Source organism: Bufo bufo, chromosome 9 (assembly GCF_905171765.1).
Source record: "Bufo bufo chromosome 9, aBufBuf1.1, whole genome shotgun sequence".
Taxonomy (NCBI): Eukaryota; Metazoa; Chordata; class Amphibia; order Anura; family Bufonidae; genus Bufo; species Bufo bufo.
In genome coordinates, this window is record NC_053397.1 from 172,542,905 (window position 1) to 172,562,724 (window position 19,820).

General features: G+C 45.7%; 1 protein-coding gene across 3 annotated transcripts in view; it reads right to left on the bottom strand.

Moving 5' to 3' along the window:
- LOC120978761 (6-phosphofructo-2-kinase/fructose-2,6-bisphosphatase 4-like) overlaps positions 1-19,820 on the bottom strand; it is an 82,478-nt gene that overhangs the window by 43,368 nt on the left and 19,290 nt on the right. For 2 of the 3 annotated variants that reach the window (XM_040407090.1, XM_040407089.1), the window contains exons 1-2: positions 2,649-2,827; positions 424-540 (exon numbers count right to left, since the gene is read on the bottom strand). In XM_040407090.1, coding sequence (XP_040263024.1) covers positions 424-540; positions 2,649-2,748 — 217 coding nt within the window. In that variant the 5' untranslated portion in view covers positions 2,749-2,827. Of the gene's footprint in view, positions 1-423; positions 541-2,648; positions 2,828-19,820 lie in introns of those variants that run through there. The other variant, XM_040407091.1, reaches the window with a different exon arrangement.

Genomic DNA, 19,820 nt, shown 5'->3' on the forward strand with positions numbered 1-19,820 from the left:
ATACCCAGTCCCCATAGCTCTGTGTGCTTTTATTGTGTAAAAAAACTGATTTGATACAGCACACAGAGCTATGGAGACTGGATATTGCGGATGTGCTAGTGGCGATCTAGCAACCCATGTCCTCAGCTCTATACACAAAATCCCGGTGACAGGTTCCCTTTAAGTCTCAGGGTAAGGAGCCAAATATAAAAGACAGTGCAAGCAAAAAAGAGAACTACCTATAGCAACGAACCATCCCGCACTGTCCACCTGCACCATGACAGCCACCTCCAGCTTCTTCTGATGGAGCAGGGACCTGGGGGTCGTGGCCAGACCGGATGGTCCTCATAGTTTATTCGCAGGTACTTCAGGTTTAGTGACCTCTACTAGTAGTTACTGCCGGCGTAAAAGCATTGCGCGTTCACACTGGGAAATATTTATTACCTTTGGTTGGAACCCCAATCCAGTTCAGATAGCGGGTCAATTTCTTGGAGATGTAAGTCTTGCCTCGGGCCGGGAGACCCACCATCACAATGAGAGTGGGGCAGTTGGTCATACATACTGCAAAGAGACAAGGAGAGCCGGTCAAAACCACATCCTATGGGGAAAAGGACGGTCATCTAAAGGGTCATTGAGTTTTCAAAAAGCTTTTTCTTTCAGAGAGACGATTCAAAAATGTATTTTGAGTACTGAGACCCCCCCTCCTCCCCCGATCACTAGAACGAGGAGAGAGAAGTGCTTACATATCCTACTCTCTCCTCACTGCGAGCTCTTCTTCCGCTACAACCTAGTGATCACTGGGGGTCTCAGCACTCTCACCCCCACCAAAACTATTGCTATGTCTCTGACATATCAAACAATTCGGTGACCCTCTGGAGCCACAGACGTTACATGGTTCGGAGATATTCTAGTCTAACCCACCGACCACCCACTGCCTGGAAATGGTAAAAAATACCAGTGTCCACCAAACAGCAGATGTCCGGTTCCGCCGGTCTGTTCTTCATGGTCACATCTCAGTTATTGGGGGGGGGGGGGATTATAAACCCGGAACATTGACCCGCAGAGCTGTTAGACTACAGGTTACAGCGGTAGTAATCCAGCGGACACGGTCATTTAACCCCGTCAGCATATCCGACACAGGCCTGCAGGAAAAGCAGTCACGTGGCTGGAGGAAGCCGGCAGTACATATCGGAAGAGCGAGCTACATCCTGGAAACAGAGGGCTAGGAGTAAAAAGCAAATAAACAGCGGAGAAATCCACATTGCAACATGGCGGGTGTCTACAAGAGAAATACGGTCATCACTAGACAGGAGCAAAGTACTCAAAAGTTCTATTCGGCTGCTTCGCTGAATTTTATAAAACAAAAAAATTTGCTTTGTGACAAATTACTTGGTCACAAAGCGCATTCCTTTGTAAGTAAGGGATGCAATGACAGGGAGCGGCGAGGGTGCCCCTCCCCCACCCCGGATCATTGTACACCTCAGATTCCGCATTCATAGATGACCGTGGCATCCGACAGTAATAAAACAAAAATAAAAAATATATAAAAATCATACTTTGCTCGCGACAGGCCGGTCGCCGCCATCTTGATTGAAAATCTAGCGCAAAATCACGAGCAGCCCGCGATGGCGTCGACCGGCGTGGTGACGTCATAAGCCACTGCGCATGGGATTTCGTGCGGGATCTTCAATCAAGATGGTGGCGGCCGGCCCGTGGTGAGTAAATGGATGAGGAGAGTATGATTTTTATTTGTTTTTTTACCACCGTTCAGGGAGATTCGGCTTTGCGGTGAATCGCAATTTGGACTTTGATTCGCTCATCACTAATCATCACACTCGCCAAACTCCTAGTGCAATTAATGGGGGGGGGGCACCACAGAGGATCCACAAACAAGGGTCAAGCACCCCATTTTACTAATAGGCGAGTCTCCCAGAGGTGGGACGGTGTGGCTATTCCATAAGCGTATAGGATGGTAAGACCCTTTAAGCACCTGCACCATCCTGTGGTACTGTCCGTCCCCCCGTCTCACGTAGTGGGGTCCTCCTGACCCGACGCTTCCACCTACTAGAAGGAGGTGGATCATGAACCCCGCTGACTATTCTCCGCACCGGCTAATGAGGAGGCTGAAATGGTCACGATGCGGGCACTGGCAGCGCTCAGGGGGTGCCACATCCCCGGCTTGTCTTTAGCACTGGACGGGATGGGACTCTGGTCCAGTCAGCACCTCGCAGGGCAATCAAGGTGCCCGCTGACGGAAGACCGACGTGGTGCTGATGGGCACACCGGCAAAGTTCACGTTTACAGCCATGCAGAATGCTGGTGCTAGAGCGGTCCTGCTGCAGCGTGCGACACCGCCACCCTCCCCTTCCCAAAATCCTGCGTCACCAGGCAGAAAGACGGGGAGCATTCATCAATACCAGGGCTCATACGGGCACTCAGGTCACCCACCATACAGGTGCAGAGATGGCAGTACTACAGTCCCAGCCAACAACCCACAGCTCTTCTCCAATGCATCCTGAGGACACAGGCAGCCCAGGGGGCACTTACCTGGCGGGTTACTGTGCCAGCTCTCTGCATGGGCACACAGACATTAACCCTGCAGTGCCCTGTGCCAGCTGCCTATCGCATCACATGACTGCGGTCCCCGCAGGGCGCACATGGCTGGTTACCTCTCCTCTGGGCGCTGTGCTGCACAGGACGGCCATCGTTATACGGGACCCAGATTTTCTTCAGAGGGTTCTGGGTGAGCTCCCGCGGAGAGTCCGCCATGACTGGGGGGGGGGCGCACACACCGCACACGGCTCAGTCACGCAGCGTCCGCACCGCACACATCACACCATCAACACAGCGCCCGCAAATCCTGAAGAGTGGCCGAGCCGGAACGCTCCGCCCAAGGGAGGGGCCAGTTACCACAGGGGCGCCTATAGCGGCGCAGCACTCGCTGTGACCGGCCGTACTGCTCCTAAAAGAAGCGCACCGTCTGACTACCTGTGTAAATAGAACTGTCTGCATAGGACACATCAGAAATAACTGCAACAAGTGGAGAAAAAAAAAACGAAGTATCTTTAGGGATCCTGCACCAGCCCCATTATGCCATCCAGAGGAAGGAAGAAAAACAGGCTTTATCCATATCCCAGCCGCATTTTTTGCAGATGGCACACTGACCCATTCACTTCTATTGGGTCACGCACACATGCAGATTTTTTGCGGATCTGGGTTTCCCGTCTAGAACATGTCCGATCCTGGTCACGATTGTGAAAAAATTGCCATTTCTAGTGATGGGAGTGCGCAAAATGCGGAGTGCACACGGAAGGTATACGTCTATTGGAGATCTCAGTATCAGGCACCTGGCCAGTAGTCGCAGGTGTACTGCCATCCTCAGGACAATAATACTGTTTCATACTGGGGTACAGGAGGCAGTATTTAGGGCTGCACTCTGGTATTTGGTTCTGCTGGGGCGGTATTTTGTGCTGCACTACAGTATCGCAGGCCCCGCCTACTTCGGTTGTCCCGCCTTCTGTCATACTGACCCCCACCTACAATATGGGGCCACCATAAGTTCTTTTTTTTTTCCAGGCCGTCTTTAAGTTTGCCCCTACACAGGAATGTCAGTTCCCATCTGATGGTGGGTCTGTTGTACTGTGCTCACAGGATGATAGGAGTACAGAAAGGCTAACGTTACACCTGCGGTATGAACTCCAGCAGACAATGACGGGAATCCTCCAGACACAAACCGCAGCGTTCAGAGGTGTCCGACCGATCCCCCGCATTGTCTGCCCGAATGCATACAGATCTCCGCTGGATCGGGGCCGGCGGGAGAGCTCTGCCAGAACAGCCTGCTGGAATTTACATGGCAGATGTGAAATCAGCCTAAGGCCTCATGTGCACGAATGTATTTTCTTTCCATGTCCGTTCCTTTTTTTTGCGGACCATATGCAGAACCATTCATTTCAATGGGTCTGCAAAAAAAATGGAATGTACTCTGTGTGCTTTCAGTTTCCATATGTCCGTATTTCCGTTCCGCAAAAAAATAGAACATGTCCTATCATTGTCCGCATAATGGACAAGGACAGGACTGTTCTATTAGGGGCCAGCTCTTCCGTTCTGCAAAATACGGAATGCGCACAGACGTCATCTGGATTTTTTGCGGATCCGTTTTTTTTTTGTGGACCACAAAATACATACGTTGTGTGCATGGGCCCTAAGGGCTCATGCCCTCGACCGTTGCCCCGCCGTGGTCATATTGAGGCCCGCATACATTGGGTCCGCAATATACGGGGCACCGGCCGTGTGCATTCCGCATTATGGATGTGGACCCATTCACTTGAAGATGTAGTGCGGAACGGAATGCTTCTGTGGGGTTCCGTTCCACCAATCAGATATTGATGAACTATAGTGAGGATAAGTCATCAAGTATAAAACAGTATTCTGGTTGCAGAAAGGTATTAGATCAGTGGGAGCTCTATTGCTGGGACCCTCACTGATCACGAGAGGAAGCGAAACGATCGTCGGGCGGACGCTCCAGACTGGGTCAGTAATATATGTTATTTAGGCTGCATTCACACGTCCGTGGTGTGTTGTGGACAGCAAATTGCGGGTCTGCAACACACCAGCCCGGCACCCCCATAGAAATGCCTATTCTTGTCCGCAAGCTGCGGACAAGAATAGGACATGCTCTATCTTTTTGCGGAGCTGCAGACCCAAAGATCGGGGCCGCGTACCGCAAATGCGGATAGCACACTGTGTGCTGTCCGCATCTATTCCGTCCCCATAGAGAATGAATGGGTCCGCACCCGTTCCGCATTTTGCGGACGTGTGAATGGAGCCTTAATGTGACTCTTTTTAGCAGCCTCATATTGTAGGTGTGCACAGAAACATCACCGCCCTTCACGGTCCTAGTACTGTGCGGTGATTGTAGATAGATGCACGATTGCTATATGAGCCCCACAGTTTTGATACTACTAGTTGCTTGTATACTAGTCCCTTGTGGCCTGGAGCCTATTCTTTTTTACATTTTCTGATACACTTCTGTGTTCCCATGGTTGCTGCTTTATGTATTTTAATGAACATAATCAGCGTGTTGTATATGTATGTCCAGTAAAGTATTTAATTGATAATATTTACTTGTGTGGTAGCTTTCTTAGCGTTATAGGGGATGTACATTTGAGACATTGTGGCCAATCAGTTGTCCGTGGGATCGTTTGTATAAATGATCCCGCCAGCAACATGCCAGACTAAACTGGTCGACCAGGGATTCAGCTTTTAAAAACCCGGCTCCCTGGTCCTTCAGCAGAATGGCAAATGGTGTTCTGAATTCAGCTGATCGGGTCATAAACATGCCGTTTTGGCCGACAGACAAAATTTCCAGCATCGCGAACATTCAAGCTAGTCTTCAAGTAGCAGTCGGCTCAAATCAGCCACTCCAGCCAACTTTTATCTCATGTGTATGGCCAATATTAGCCCATACTGTGCTCTTCTGAGTAAGGCCCCTTTCACACGAGCGTGTATTCCGCGCGGGTGCAATGCGTGATGCGAACGCATTGAGCCCGCACTGAATTTTTTCATTTCAATGGGTCTGTGTACATGAGCGTTGGTTTTCACGCATCACTTGTGCGTTGCGTGAAAATGGCAGCATGTTCTATATTCTGCAATTTTCATGCAACGCTGGCACCATAGAAGTGAATGGGGCTGCATGAAAATCGCATCGTATCTGCAAGTGCAGATGCAATACGTTTTTTCACGGATGGTTGCTAAGAGATGTTGTTTGTAAACATTCAGTTTTTTATCACGCGCATGCAAAAACGCATTAAATCGCATTGCGCCCGCGCAAAAACCCAGACGCGATCACAAACAAAACTAAAATGGACTTGCTTGCGAAGTCGCGCATTTTTCACTGAACGCATCCACAGCGCATCCAGACCTAAGCCGCTCACGCTCGTCTGCAAGGGGCCTGAAAGATACACAAACTAGAGATCTTACAAAGAAATAAAGCTGTGCCTCTAGCGCCACCTGTTGGAAGGCGCGGCTATAAGTTTAGAACAGGCTTTGAAACACCATAGTTCATTTAATAAGGGCTGCGGTCTCACATGTCATTCTTTGTAAGAAGCCCGCTGGAGTGATTTATTGTGTAGCGCATGTCTCAATAAATGTGTTGCATCTCGTTTCAGGTATAATTTGGGCCAGTTTTCTCTCAATTATTGGAAATGTGTAAGGCTGCAGTGACCAATGTCTCTCAAATGCATTTTTTCTCCCCGTGTCCATTCTGGGGTTTTTTGCAGCCCGTATGCAAAAACCATTCACTTCAACCAGCCCGCAAAAAAAGGAAATACCACTGTGTGCATTCCGTGCCCGTATGACCGCATGGTTGTTCCGCAAAAAAATAGAATATGTCCTATTCTTGTCCGACAAGGATAGCAAATTTCTGCCGGAGCAAAAAATAAATGGGCGGAAGCCGTGTTTTGCAAATCAGCGATTTACAGACCGCAAAACACTTACGGCTGTGTGCACAAGCCCTAAAATTGTGGCGTTAGGCCTATGTTCCAAGTGTTTTTGGAAATGCCAAGTGTCACCAATATGGCTACTTTTATAACTCCCAATAAGGGCTCATGCACACGACCGTATGTATTTTGTGGTATCAGGTCCGCAAAAACAGTACTATCCTTGTCCGTAAGGGTCCATTTTAGGATTATTTTAGAAATAGAGTATTCTATCTATTAAATCGTAAAAAATAAATAGACAGTTTTCATTTAAAAAACTTAGACCCCCTGTGTCATCAGCTCCACTATCCCCCAGTGCCATCAGCTCTCCCCCACCCCAGTGCCATCAGCTCTCCCCCACCCCAGTGCCATCAGCTCTCCCCCACCCCAGTGCCATCAGCTCTCCCCCACCCCAGTGCCATCAGCTCTCCCCCACCCCAGTGCCATCAGCTCAACATATCAACAGTTTAGATCAGTGTGGGTCTGAGTGCTGAGACCCCCACGATCCCTAGAACGAGGGGAGAGAAGCACTCACATATATCACACTCTCTCCTATGGACTTCTATGGAGCCTGTATACTTCCAGTATATGTAGAGTTCCCATTTAAAAGTAAATTAAAAGTGTTCAGACTCTTATAATAAAAAAATAAATAAAAAGTGCCTTGTTTTTAAACACTTGATGCAAGGAGTCGGACAACCCCATTATAGGGTCCATTCACACGTCCGTAGTGTATTGCGGATCCACACCCGGCCAGCACCCCATAGAACTGCCTATTCTTGTCCGCAATTGCAGACAAGAATAGGACACGTTCTATTTTTTTTCCGGAGCCGCGGACTGGAAGATCAGGGGCGCGCTCCAAAAATGCGGATAGCACACTGTGTACTGTCCGCATCCATTCCTGCCCCATAGAGAATGAATGGGTCCGCACCCGTTCTGCAGAATTGTTGAACGGGTGCGGACACATTCACGGACCCGTGAATGGACCCTAAAGCTGATAGGATCAGACTACTGTTTAGATTACTGTACAGTCTGTTATTAGTGAAGCTTTTGGGGTTGGATCCCACTGATGTTGTCAGGGTCAGACTAGATCTAGACATGTCTGATCCTGTTTCCGCAGGCAGATAAGCGGCACCCTGGATATTTGGCAGCCATTTATCCCTCTTTGTATACGGAACTAAAGAGGCATGAATGTTCTCCTGACAACCAGCACTGTGCATTGATGCAGTCTGCCAAAAACAGCACCACCCCTGTCTATGGGATGTGTGTGGTATTGCTTCTCAGTAGTGATGAGTGAAGCGAGCTCTGGATCCTAGATCTGAAGTCGCTTCGCTCAAAACTTCGGATTAATGCTGTACAGAGATCCGTCTCCGTACAGCATTAAAATATACGGCCTCAATCTCCCCATTCATTGCGCTAATTGTTCTGCCTGATTTATTTGAGACTGGCAGATCGGGTGGGGGGGGTCCTACCCGCGCTGCACCAGGTGGCAGTTAAAGGATAGAACTGAGGCTGTAGGCCAACTTCAGTGAGCTGGACTGAGAATTTAGAAAAAGAACAAACAGCAGGTGGCGCTATACAGATACAGGTTATCGAATAGCTCAGCGGCTATGATACATTTTTAATCACATGCAATTACAAAAGTATTCAGATCCAGGTGCTGGTTTGAAAAATGTATAATATTTTTTGTGGGACAACCCCTTTAAATACTTCCATAGACACCACATGAATCTGAGCCCTTTGAGTGTCCTGCCTTGTATATAAACCTTCAGAGAAGAAACCTCATGCTGACAGACACTGCATGATTTTACCCCTCCCCCAATATAATTTGTGGCATTTTTTTCAAATTTTTCTTCTTCTTCTTATACAATGAATAGATGAAATCAAAAGGGGAAAATGCCATCGTTCCACCTGATCTCAATTTGCAGTGGAAAAGGTTACGTTTACGTAATAATGGTGCAATTAATTTAATGCTGACATTTGTATATGTGCCTGTGACACAATGTAATTACAGTAAAACCTCATCAAAAGGCCACTTGAGGAGACGGTGTACGGTATATTGGCTCACATCTTCGAGAGGAACCCCCCTCTAGAAAGCCATTCTTCACTGTAGTCCCTCATGTTTACATGGTCCTCTTGCACCATCTAGTGGATAACTCAAGTTGGTGCAGTAAGTGATCGCCATGAAGTGCTGGCAAAGACTAGATGTGTCTAGTGAAGCATATTACGCCAGCCATACATATAAGTTGACGACTGTCGCCTCCAGCTCCCTCATACTAAGGGCTCATTCACACGGCCGTTGCCATATTTGCGCTCTGCAAAACACCGATACCGTCCAGGTGTGTTCTGCATTTTGCGGAACTATATGTCCTGGCCTCTATGGAACGGTCCTATCCTTGTCCGTAAAACTGAAAAGAATAGCACATGCTCCATTTTTAACGGAAATACAGATGCGGAGAGCAGACGAGTAAAATTAAGTGAATGGGTCCGCATCCGACCCGCAAAAAAATGCGGATGGGATGTGGACTCAAAACACAGCTGTGTGCATGAGCCTGGATCGGCTGAGCACGCATTTCACTGTCTGAGGAAGTAAGCCGAAACAAAGCGCTAAAGAACAAAGCATGTTGAAATCTGCTGCCCGTATTAAAGAGGACCTTTCACCGATTCTTACCCTATGAACTAGGTATACATACATGTGGAGCGGCGCCCGGGGATCTCACTGCACTTACTATTATCCCCGGGCGCCGCTCCGTTCTCCTGCTATGCCCTCCGGTATCTCCGTTCCCTAAGTTATGGTAGGCGGAGTCTGCTCTAGCGCTGGCCAATCGCATTGCAGAGCTCACAGCCTGGGAGAAAATAACCTCCCAGGCTGTGAGCTCTGAGCTGCAATTGGCCAGCGCTAGGGCAGACTCCGCCTACCATAACTTAGGGACTGGTATCTCCGCCTACTATAACTTAGTGAGCGAAGATACCGGAGGACATAGCGGGAGAACGGAGCGGCGCCCGGGGATAATAGTAAGTGCAGTGAGATCCCCGGGCGCCGCTCTACATGTCTGTATAGTTAGTTCATAGGGTAAGAATCGGTGAAAGGTCCTCTTTAAATCAATGTTCCCCAACCTGTTGCAAAACTACAACTTCCATCATGTCCTGACAGCCAGTGGCTATCAAGCTATGATGAGAGTTGTAGTTTTGCAACAGATGGAGAGCAACAGGTTGGAAATGGCCATTTATGACCCCCTTTATTATTATTATTAAATAATAATCTTTATTTATAGAGCGCCAACATATTCCGCAGCGCCTTGCGATTTAGGGGTTCATGTACAAACAGTCATTAATAACATAGCAACAGACAAGTCGATTATTACAACAAGAGGAATGAGGGCCCTGCTCGCAAGAGCTTACAATCTAGGAGGGGAAAGGAGCGACACAGAAGGTAGAAGTGCTTGTTATGTACAATGGTCCAGCCATCTTGGGAGAATAGGGGGAGCAGATATAAAGCTGCATGAGCCGTCAGCAGCCAATATACGAAGTGCTTCTGGGTGCGGAGGAGAGTTTGGTGGAGGATCAGGTTCAGGAAATTATAAATCGGCTATATATGGAAAGGAGTTAGATCCGGGGATGTGATGGGCCACCCTAAAAAAGACGCGTTTTAGTCCACAGCCTTCGCCACTTTCCCGAAAATTAGGTGCAACCTCCAGCAGGGCACAAGTTCTTAGATTGGCGCACGCCGCTGGTCTATGATAAATAGAGCCCTTTGACTCTAATCAGGAGCTGGGGTGGTCAAATACTAACGGCTGCGCTCCGTGGCCATCTCTGGGTCCCCCATATATCAGGAGGAGGAGAGGCGCCTTGACCCCTATTTGGCACTCCACAAGGCTACGCTCACAAGGCAAAATACACAATGGAAACAGAAGCAGATGACCACACATCAAACTGGCTGTTCACTTGCTGCCCAATATATCCCACCTCTTGACAGCGGCCATTGTCACAAGATAATATCCGTGCCATTCACTTCACCTCTCTGTAGTTTTAATGTTATAACCGGTCAGTGTATATTTTAATTTGACTAATATATCCAATGAAACGAAAATTAAATCAATGTAGTAACGATATCATTTTCAAACAGCTTGTTTAAAAAAAATAAAAAAAAATACATGACATATTTCCTTTTAAGGGGTTTTCCCAAAATTCAGATACTGATGACATATCTTTAAAATTATATATTATGTAGTATGAGACTGGCACTCCCTCGCATGGAAATAGAGCAGTAGTGTTACACAATATTTAATTGGCAAAATATATTAAAATACAACATCACAATACAATATTAAAATAACAATCGCTGCAGCGGAGACAAAATCAGTCCCTAAAATCTAAAAACTTCAATAAAAACAAAAAAAGTCCAAAAAAGGGGACCATACGTCCTGAATGTGCAAAAAATATCGCAAGCCAAAAGTGTCAGTCTATTCCTTATAATAGTATTGGCATTCCTTTCTTGTATGCAATATAACATGCAAAATCCATGCAAGGCACCTTTTCAAATATTCGGAATTGTCCGATATAAATATTCAATAAAGTATCCAATCGGACACAAAGTTGTTACTCACAGGTGAATGGTGGAGTGGAAAGGAGATCCCCCGAAACGCGTTTGATGCTTTTCAAAGAAATCCCCCAACAAGTGACCCCCACTCGAAGTTCGGCTACTAATATCCGGAGATACACAGAAATTGGAGCACTCCAAAGATAAAGACCCGGATTTTCAGCCAATTAAACTGGTCAGTACAAGTTTAAGTTCACCCCTCGCGATATCACACCCTGATCGTAGAACCGGATCTGAGATTTGTGGATAACGTTCGAGAGAGACCAGAGGCGAACGAACCAGGTGGGACGCTAAACACTGAGAACCACGTGAATAAATACCGGGAGTAAAAATCAAAAGGATTGAATATTGGGACTGCAGGATAATCGCCATTCACCTGTGAGTAACAACTTGGTGTCCGATTGGATACTTTATTGAATATTTATATCGGACAATTCCGAATATTTGAAAAGGTGCCTTGCATGGATTTTGCATGTTATATTGCATACAAGAAAGGAATGCCAATACTATTATAAGGAATAGACTGACATATTTGGCTTGCGATATTTTTTGCACATTCAGGACGTATGGTCCCCTTCTTTTTTGGACTTTTTTTTGAGTTTTTATTGAAGTTTTTAGATTTTAGGTATTTTTAGGGACTGATTTTGTCTCCGCTGCAGCGATGGTTATTTTAATATTGTATTGTGATGTTGTATTTTAATATATTTTGCCAATTAAATATTGTGTAACACTATTACTATATTTCCATGCGAGGGAGTGCCAGTCTCATACTACATAATATATACTTTTTATTACGCCATTGTTGATTTGAGTGAATCAATTTGAGACTAGAGCACCCAATCCAGAATTGTAAGGGGAGTGAGCAGTTTGTCTATACTACTTTTTCCATATCTTTAAAATTGGTCATTAATATCAGATCGTGCTTTGGCACCCTCCCCCCATCACAACTGCATGAGGAGGCCATGGTGCTCTAGTGAGCGCCGCAGCCTCCCAAGCACAGCACTGTACAGAGTATAGCGGATGTAATTGGTACCGCAGCTCAGCCCCATTCACTTGAATAGGAGTAAGCTGTGCCTAGGTCATGGGATTGATGAACGAGACATGACTGGCATGGCCTCCTCAAACAGCTGATCCCAGGTGACTGACCACCAACCCTCCTGCCGATCTGATATAATATCTGAATCTCAGAAATCCCCTTTAAAGTTCATAACAGGGGAATTTGGAACTCCGCATAAAAAACGGAGCAGACTAGAACCCCAGCATTAAGCCTCATTCGCACGTCAGTGTTCCACATAGGTGTGCTGTACTGTAAGTGTTCTCCACGGACAGCACACTTTCCCATTCATTTTAATCAGTTTACTGCGGTCCGTGTTTTTAGCACAGACGCATGCTGCATTTTGTCCATGGATCCATAACTCCCATTATAGTCTATGGGTCTGTGAAAAACACGGATGCCATCCGTGTTTCACGGATCATTAGGAAGAGATGCTTTGAAAATAATTTTTCAGCTGCATAGGGTCCATGAAACACATGATACACGGGCAGGGAAAAAAAACACAGATCACACATGGATCCTTCATGGGCATCTTCACGGAGGCATCACTGACCACCCTTTCAAATATTTAAGCATGGACGTGTGAATGAAGCTTTAACAAAAAAATAAAATAAAATCCATTGTTGTGGACTTTGCCTCAGCGGAGCAGGCAAAAGCCCGCTCCGCTCAGCTAATCCTGGCATAGCACATGGGTACAAGGTACCCATGTGCTAAGCCAGGAGTTAGTATACCTCCGTGGGGCATGGGCAGGAGCAGCAATATGCGCTCCTGCCCGTACGCAATGCTGCTGCGGCCCCATTCATAAACTTCACAGCCCGTCCTCCATACACCACTAAGCGCACAGGGAATTATGTGCTTTAGGTAGGGAAAAGTCTAATAAAAATACAATAAAGTACTGTATATTAGAAAAACTTATTAGGGCATTAGGGACATCTTGTTTTAGTCAAGGGTTTAGTTACTCTAACAAAATAAAACTATATAAAAATAATAAATAAATAAAAAAAAACACACCTCACACCCATACACTTTACCCTTCCTCATACTGAAATAACAAGTGTGCTCAGCCAAGCGGAACACGCATGGCGGGTAACACAGCAGTCATGTGTTGTGTATGACCAGCCTAGAGTGGTTTAACCCCTGTAATCCCCTTTAGTAAACCAACATCCAGATAATTGACAGGACGTCAACCTGAGATCTGCATTTTATATAAAAAGGTATTTTGTTGTTGGCAACATACACCCCTCGACATTGAAATTGCAACCCCAAGAATTACATTTCATGGAATTATGGAAATCAATTGATCGATAGATATGTTAATGAAATGTAAATGATAAAAAAGGAAACAAAATATTCAAAACATCTAAACTTATACAGTATCTACCGTAGTATGAGCGCCACACTCCTTAGCATGCTATCAATGAGGTTATTAATGGTTGTCTGAGGAAGGCTCTGCCACTCTGAATGCACATGGGCACGTAAATCATCAAGATCCTTTGCACCTGTCGACCAATGATATCCACACAAGTCTGAAGACACTGCAGGCCATGGTGGTACATTTACACCACTCAGGCTACTGTGGAGATCACTTTTAAAGGGGTGGGCGCTGTGGAGGTCACTGTTAAGGCAATGGAGTACTGTAGAAGTCAATGTTAAAGGGGCAGGCACTGTGGAGGTTACTGTTAAAGGGGTAGTGAACAGTGGAGGTCACTGTTAAGGGAGCAGACCACCGTGGTGGTCACAGTTAAGAGGGCGGGCCGCTGTGGAGGACTTTGTTAGGGGGGGCGAGTGGGGTGTTGTGGAGCTCAACGTCAAGGGGGTGGGCTGCTGTGGAAGTCACATTTTAAGGAGGCGGGATACTGGGAGGGAGGTGAGTGTTAAGGGGTGGGGGCTGTGAAGGTCACTGTTATGGGGGATACTGTCGATATCTTTTAACGACACACACAAAGATGAAGTGAAATAGATGATATATACCCATGCGAAGCCGGGTCCTTCTGCTAGTGCAGTATAACAAGCAAAATGAACAAATTATCAACAAGCAGAAGGCCATAATTAGTCTTTCCCCCATCCAAAAGAACAGCAGCCAAACAGCTACAAGTCAGAAGAGAAGAACACACGCCGGGCACAAGAAACTGGACGTCTGCCACCATGGCTTATCCACTCGGCTGCTCTGCAAACCTCTCAACAGAAGTTTTCTTGTGAGCATGTCCCCTTTGTTTGGGCGTTTTTACAAGGACCAATGATTGGCCAAATGAGCGTTCATAAGAGCACCCGTGCCCAGTTGTTGCACAGGGTTACTCAGCGACCAGCCGACAAACATTCAATTAGGCGCTTAGCTCTTTTATGCGGGGTCCGTGCCTCTGCTCCGCTAAAGATAGGACATGTCGTATCTTCTGCCATATTTTGTGGATCGTGGACCCATTCAAGTTAATAAGTCCGCACCACAGCATAGAGTTCACAATTTGCGGTCCGCAGCATGGGAACGGCGACCCTACGGTTGTGTGAATGAGCCATAAAAAGGATATTTTCCTATGACAATGCAATTTCCTATGCAAATTCAATGGGGATGAATATGACTACAAACACAATCGCAAATTATATAGACAGTGAGAAGAGACGGAGGCACAGCAGGAGGGGCCTGCTTCTCAATAAATTTGGCGCATCTTGGTCTTTTTACTGCCCCACTGTGTTTAGATTCCAACATCAAGAATACAGTACATATATGCTTCATCCAAATGTTTACAATGCCATATAAGATAATCCAGATATTAAAAGAGTTGTCTCACAGCAGATGGCATTCATCATATACAGAAAGTTAATACAAGGCACTTACTAATGTATTGTGACTGTCCATATTGCCTCCTCTACTGGCTGGATTAATTTTTCCATCACATTATACACTGCCCATTTCCGGGGTTACGACCACCCTGCAGTCCAGCAGCAGTGGTCGTGCTTGCACACTATTGGAAAAAGTGCCGGCCTCTCTAGTAGCCAGGACCGTGGGAGCGCACACAATCCCTGCTGGATTGCAGGGCGGTAGTAACCCCCTGGACACGAGCAGTATATAATGTGATGGAAAAATTTAATGAAGCCAGCAAAGGAAGCAACATGGACAATCACAATACATTAGTAAGTGCCTTGTAGTAACTTTCTCTATGTGATAAATGCCATTTGCTGAAGTGACAAAACCCCTTTAATGTCGCACGACATTTCGATCAAAAGCAGACCTCTCTCGAGGTGGGTCTTGAGGGGAGTATAATGGCAGCTTTCTGGATGAAGGCTGTGTCACAGCATCCACTGTAGTACGAGCAGCCTGTAGTCTGCATTATGGATAACCGTGGCTTGAAGGTCACCAGGACGGCAACGTGAGCAGTCTTTTTCCAAAAGTGTTAGAACCTGCTAGTGAAGAGCTGGTGTCTTTCCAGAGCTGTTATTACATGGAATTAGAGGAAAGGTCACAAGGATCGGTGTTGGCGGAGGTCCAGACTACTATATGCCTGAATATCCCACACTGCAAGAGACTTCCCATGTATAATTAACCATTTCACTACAGAAACAGTCCTTTGCCATTTCATACCTTACTCTAACTCGGATGTCTGACCTAAAAACATTCCATAAAAAGTCAACCTAAATGACTTTGTACGGATTGATTTTTTTTATGTTTCTATATTAAATCACCATCAAATTTGCTCATGTAAATCACTTTATTGGGAAATGTAACACCACCTCTGCTAGAGTCTTGGATTCTTGGCACCTTGCATAAAACGTTTTCATTTGGATGATAAGTGGCGCTGAGCGATTATAAGAAAAATAAGTAAACGAAGTAAATTACAATTTATCTTCAGCAATCATCAAAATTCCTCTTTAGAGTCAGTAAATGTGCTCACCAGTTGTAGGACTTGATTCTAGTTATTGCTTTTCAGGGATTTTTTCACGGACAGTGTAACGCTTTTAATGGGGTTTGTACCAAAACGGACACTCATCACCTACCCATAAGATAGGTGACAAGTGTCTGATCAATGGTAGCCCGACCACTGGAGCCTCGATTGATCATGAGAATGGTGAGCTGTGTCCCTTGACGGCTGTAAAGATCCATTTAAAGTCCATGGGACTGTGGAAGATAGCCGAACGCTGTACTCTGCCATCTTCTACTGTCCTACAGAGACTGAATGGAGCTCTGCTGCCATTCCATTTGAACAGGAGATATATGACCACTTGCCTCGCAATCGGTGGGGGGTCTCTGCAGTCAAACCCTCCCACCAAAAAAACTAATCAGCTATCCTGTTGATAATAAAAAAAAAAAAAAAGTGTCAATCTATAAGATTTAGTGGTCAAACTATTATGATAGATCACAGCTGCAGCCTGGCTGAGAAGATTGAACGACAGAACTTGATCAGAGGGGCCTTCAGAAGGTCAGTTTAAGATTTTGTATTATTTTAACTGTAGTTGGATGTAAAAAATAAAAAAATAACGACTTTTTTTTTTACTAGGGCAAAGATCAGTGTTTTACGCATTTTTTTTTTTTATACCCCCTGCATGGCCAGAGGATGCGTCCAATTTATGACGGGGTCTTAAATCAGGTGCATCCTCCTCCAGTCCCTGCACTTAGATTGAAATCTACTCCAGCCCCTGAATGTAGAGTAGATTTCAATAGTCATTTACGCTAATTTTATGAAAAAACCCAAGTTCCCATCTCTTCTTGGCAACCTACTCATTCCGTTTCTCTCTTGGCCACTTTATAATTATTTTCTCTAAAATGCCCGATTCTTCCATCCTCCATATGGCAGAACATTTAGGCCCCTTTCCCACGAGCAAGTTTTCCGCGGGGGTTCAATGCTTGACGTGAAAACATAGCACCCGCACTGAATCCTTTCCCATTCATTTCAATGGGTCCGTGTTTGTCACGCCTCGTTTCTGCGTTGTGAGAATCGCAGCATGTTTTATATTCTGTCTTTTTCACGCAGCCCTAGCCCCACAGAAGTCAATGGGGCTTTAGTAAGAAACGCATTGCAGACAAAAACGGACTGAACTTGTTTGCAAAATGGTGCAAGTTTCACTGAACGCATCCTGACACAATCCATATCGTTCGTGTGAAAGAGGCCTTAGGCCCCTTGCAGACGAGCGTTCCTCCTGCAGAGAGTCCACATTGCAGCACCTGGCAGCAATGGGAGGTCAGGCCGGGAGTCACATTATTTTATTTTATTTTTTTCCTGAGTATTACTTCATACTCTAGCCCATCTTATAATCTCAGGGAGGGGGGGGGGGGGGATATACGAGCAGTCATTGTGGACTCAAGGAAACAGAATTACTGGTAAGTCTAATTACGGTTTTTCCATTTCGTCCACCATGACTGCTTAACCATGAGAACTATCAGATTACTTAGAAGGGAGGGAGACAGTCTGCAAGACCTTCTGTCCAAAGGTCAAATCAGCAGAAGCAGACACATCAATACGGTAGTGTCTTATGAATGTATTTACATTAGACCAGGTGGCAGCCCTACAGATCTTGTCTAGGGAAACGCCCGCTCTTTCGGCCCATAAAGAAGCCACTGCTCTTGTGGAATGGGCTCTTATATTTGTGGGACTAGTAAGGCCTGACATTTGGTAACAGCAGGATATAGTTGACTTAATCCAGCGACCTATAGAAGCCTTGGACGCTTTTCTACCTTCGTTTTGTCCAGCAAACTGAATAAGGAGATAGTCATCCCCCCGGGAAAAAAAATTGTTGTTGCCAGGTATTGTATAATGGTCTCCCTGACATCCAGGAGTTGAAATAGTTCCTTAGATGAACTCTTTACATCTTCCGGAAAAGAGGGGAGGACGATTTCTGTGACTACTTTCGGAAGAAAACCTGGATCCAGTTTCAAAACTATCCTGTCTGGAAAGAGAGAAATAGGGCTCTTGGAAGAGATTCAGGCTCTCTTGCCAGGAGTCTAGCTGATGTTATAGCTATTAGAAACACAGCTTTGAAAGTAAGATGTTTAATTTAAATGTTCTGTAAGGGAGTAAATGGAGAATTCATTAAGCCCTTCAAGACCAGGTTTAAATCCCACTGGGGAATCCTTGGCGCTATAGATGGCCTTAATCTAGAAGCAGCTCTTACAAATCTTATCCACCTATGGCTGGCTAGATCTGTATCATAGCATGCCCCCAAGGCGGATATCTGTACTTTTAGTGTACTGGGTCTGAGGCCCATATCCAGCCCCCTCTGGAGAAAATCTAAAATCTGCGATATTCGAGGTAGAATTTATTGGTGAATCTTGTGCCAGCCAACTGCAGTATTTTTTCCAGACCTTGAGATAGATTGTAGAAGTAACACTTTTCCTACTGGATTTTAGAGTATTAATAACTTTATCTGAAAGACCTTTACTTTCTAAGATCTCGCGCTCAGGATCCATGCGGATAATGTGAACAGGCTGGGATTTTAGTGAAGGATGGGGCCGTGATAAAATGTCCTTCTGGAGAGGTATTTTCCTTCAGGACGGGGAACCAATTTATTTTTGGCCAAAAGGGAACCACCAGTATTACTGTTACAGGATCGGTTATTATTTTCTGCAGTACCCTCAGGATTAGGGCCCAGGGAGGAAAAGCATAAGCAAGGTTCCAGGTCCACCTGACTGAAAAGGCGTCAACTGCCCATGGCTCTTCTCTGGGATTTAGGGAACAGAAACACCCCACCTTTGCGTTGTTCTTTGACGCGAATAGGTCCATTTGAGGAACTCCCCATCTTTTTGCGATTCTCAGAAAAATTTCTTGATTTAGGGACCATTCCCCCGGGTCTAAAATTTTCCTGCTCAGGTAGTCGGCCTCTATGTTGTCTGAACCTTTTAGGTGGGTTGCTGTGACTGACAGTACGTTTCTTTCTGCCCAGGAGAATATTCCTTCTGACAGACTGCCTAGGGTAGGAGACCTTGTGCCCCCCTGGTGTTTTAGGTAGGCCACAGCTGTCACATTGTCGGAGAATGTCTTTAGATGTTTTCCTGATAATAGTTCTTGGGATACTTTTACCGAGAATTGAGAACTGTCTGGGAGACTCTAATTCGATGATCTTTGTCCCATCTCGTTTGACCATCTTCCTTGGCAGTTTGAGGAGGCTACCTTTGCACCCCATCCCGTACCGCTTGCGTCTGTAATTATCTGGACTTCTGGATTTTTTTTAACCAGGTTACGCCCCTTGACATTCTTTTTTTCCGTCCACCAGTTCAAATCCGATTTTACACAAAAAGGGATTGTTATCTTTCTCTAGGGAAGGTTGTTTTCTGTCCTACTTCCCTAGTATCAGGATTGAGTTATACTGATATGGGCCTGGCACCATGCCACTGCGGTGATGCACGAGGTCATCGTTCCCAGAAGGCTCATGGCACTCTTGATAGAACACTGACTTTGGGATTGGAAACTCTTATCTTTCCCCTGAATGATACCAACTTTTCTTTTGGAAGAGATGACATTTGGGTAATAGAAGCTAGCATCACCCCTAGGAATTTTATTTGAGTGGATGGTGCTAGACAAGATTTTTTCCGATTTATTAACCAGCCCAAATTGGTGAATTTGTGAATTAGGTAATCCGTTTGCCTGGATGTTTCTGGTTCAGAGTTTCCTATAATAAAGGAAGTCGTCTAGGTATGGAAAGATTTTTAATCCTTCTGACCTGAGAGGGGAGATCATTTCCACTACCAGCTTTGTGAATACCCTTGGGGCGGAAGATATCCCGAAGGGAA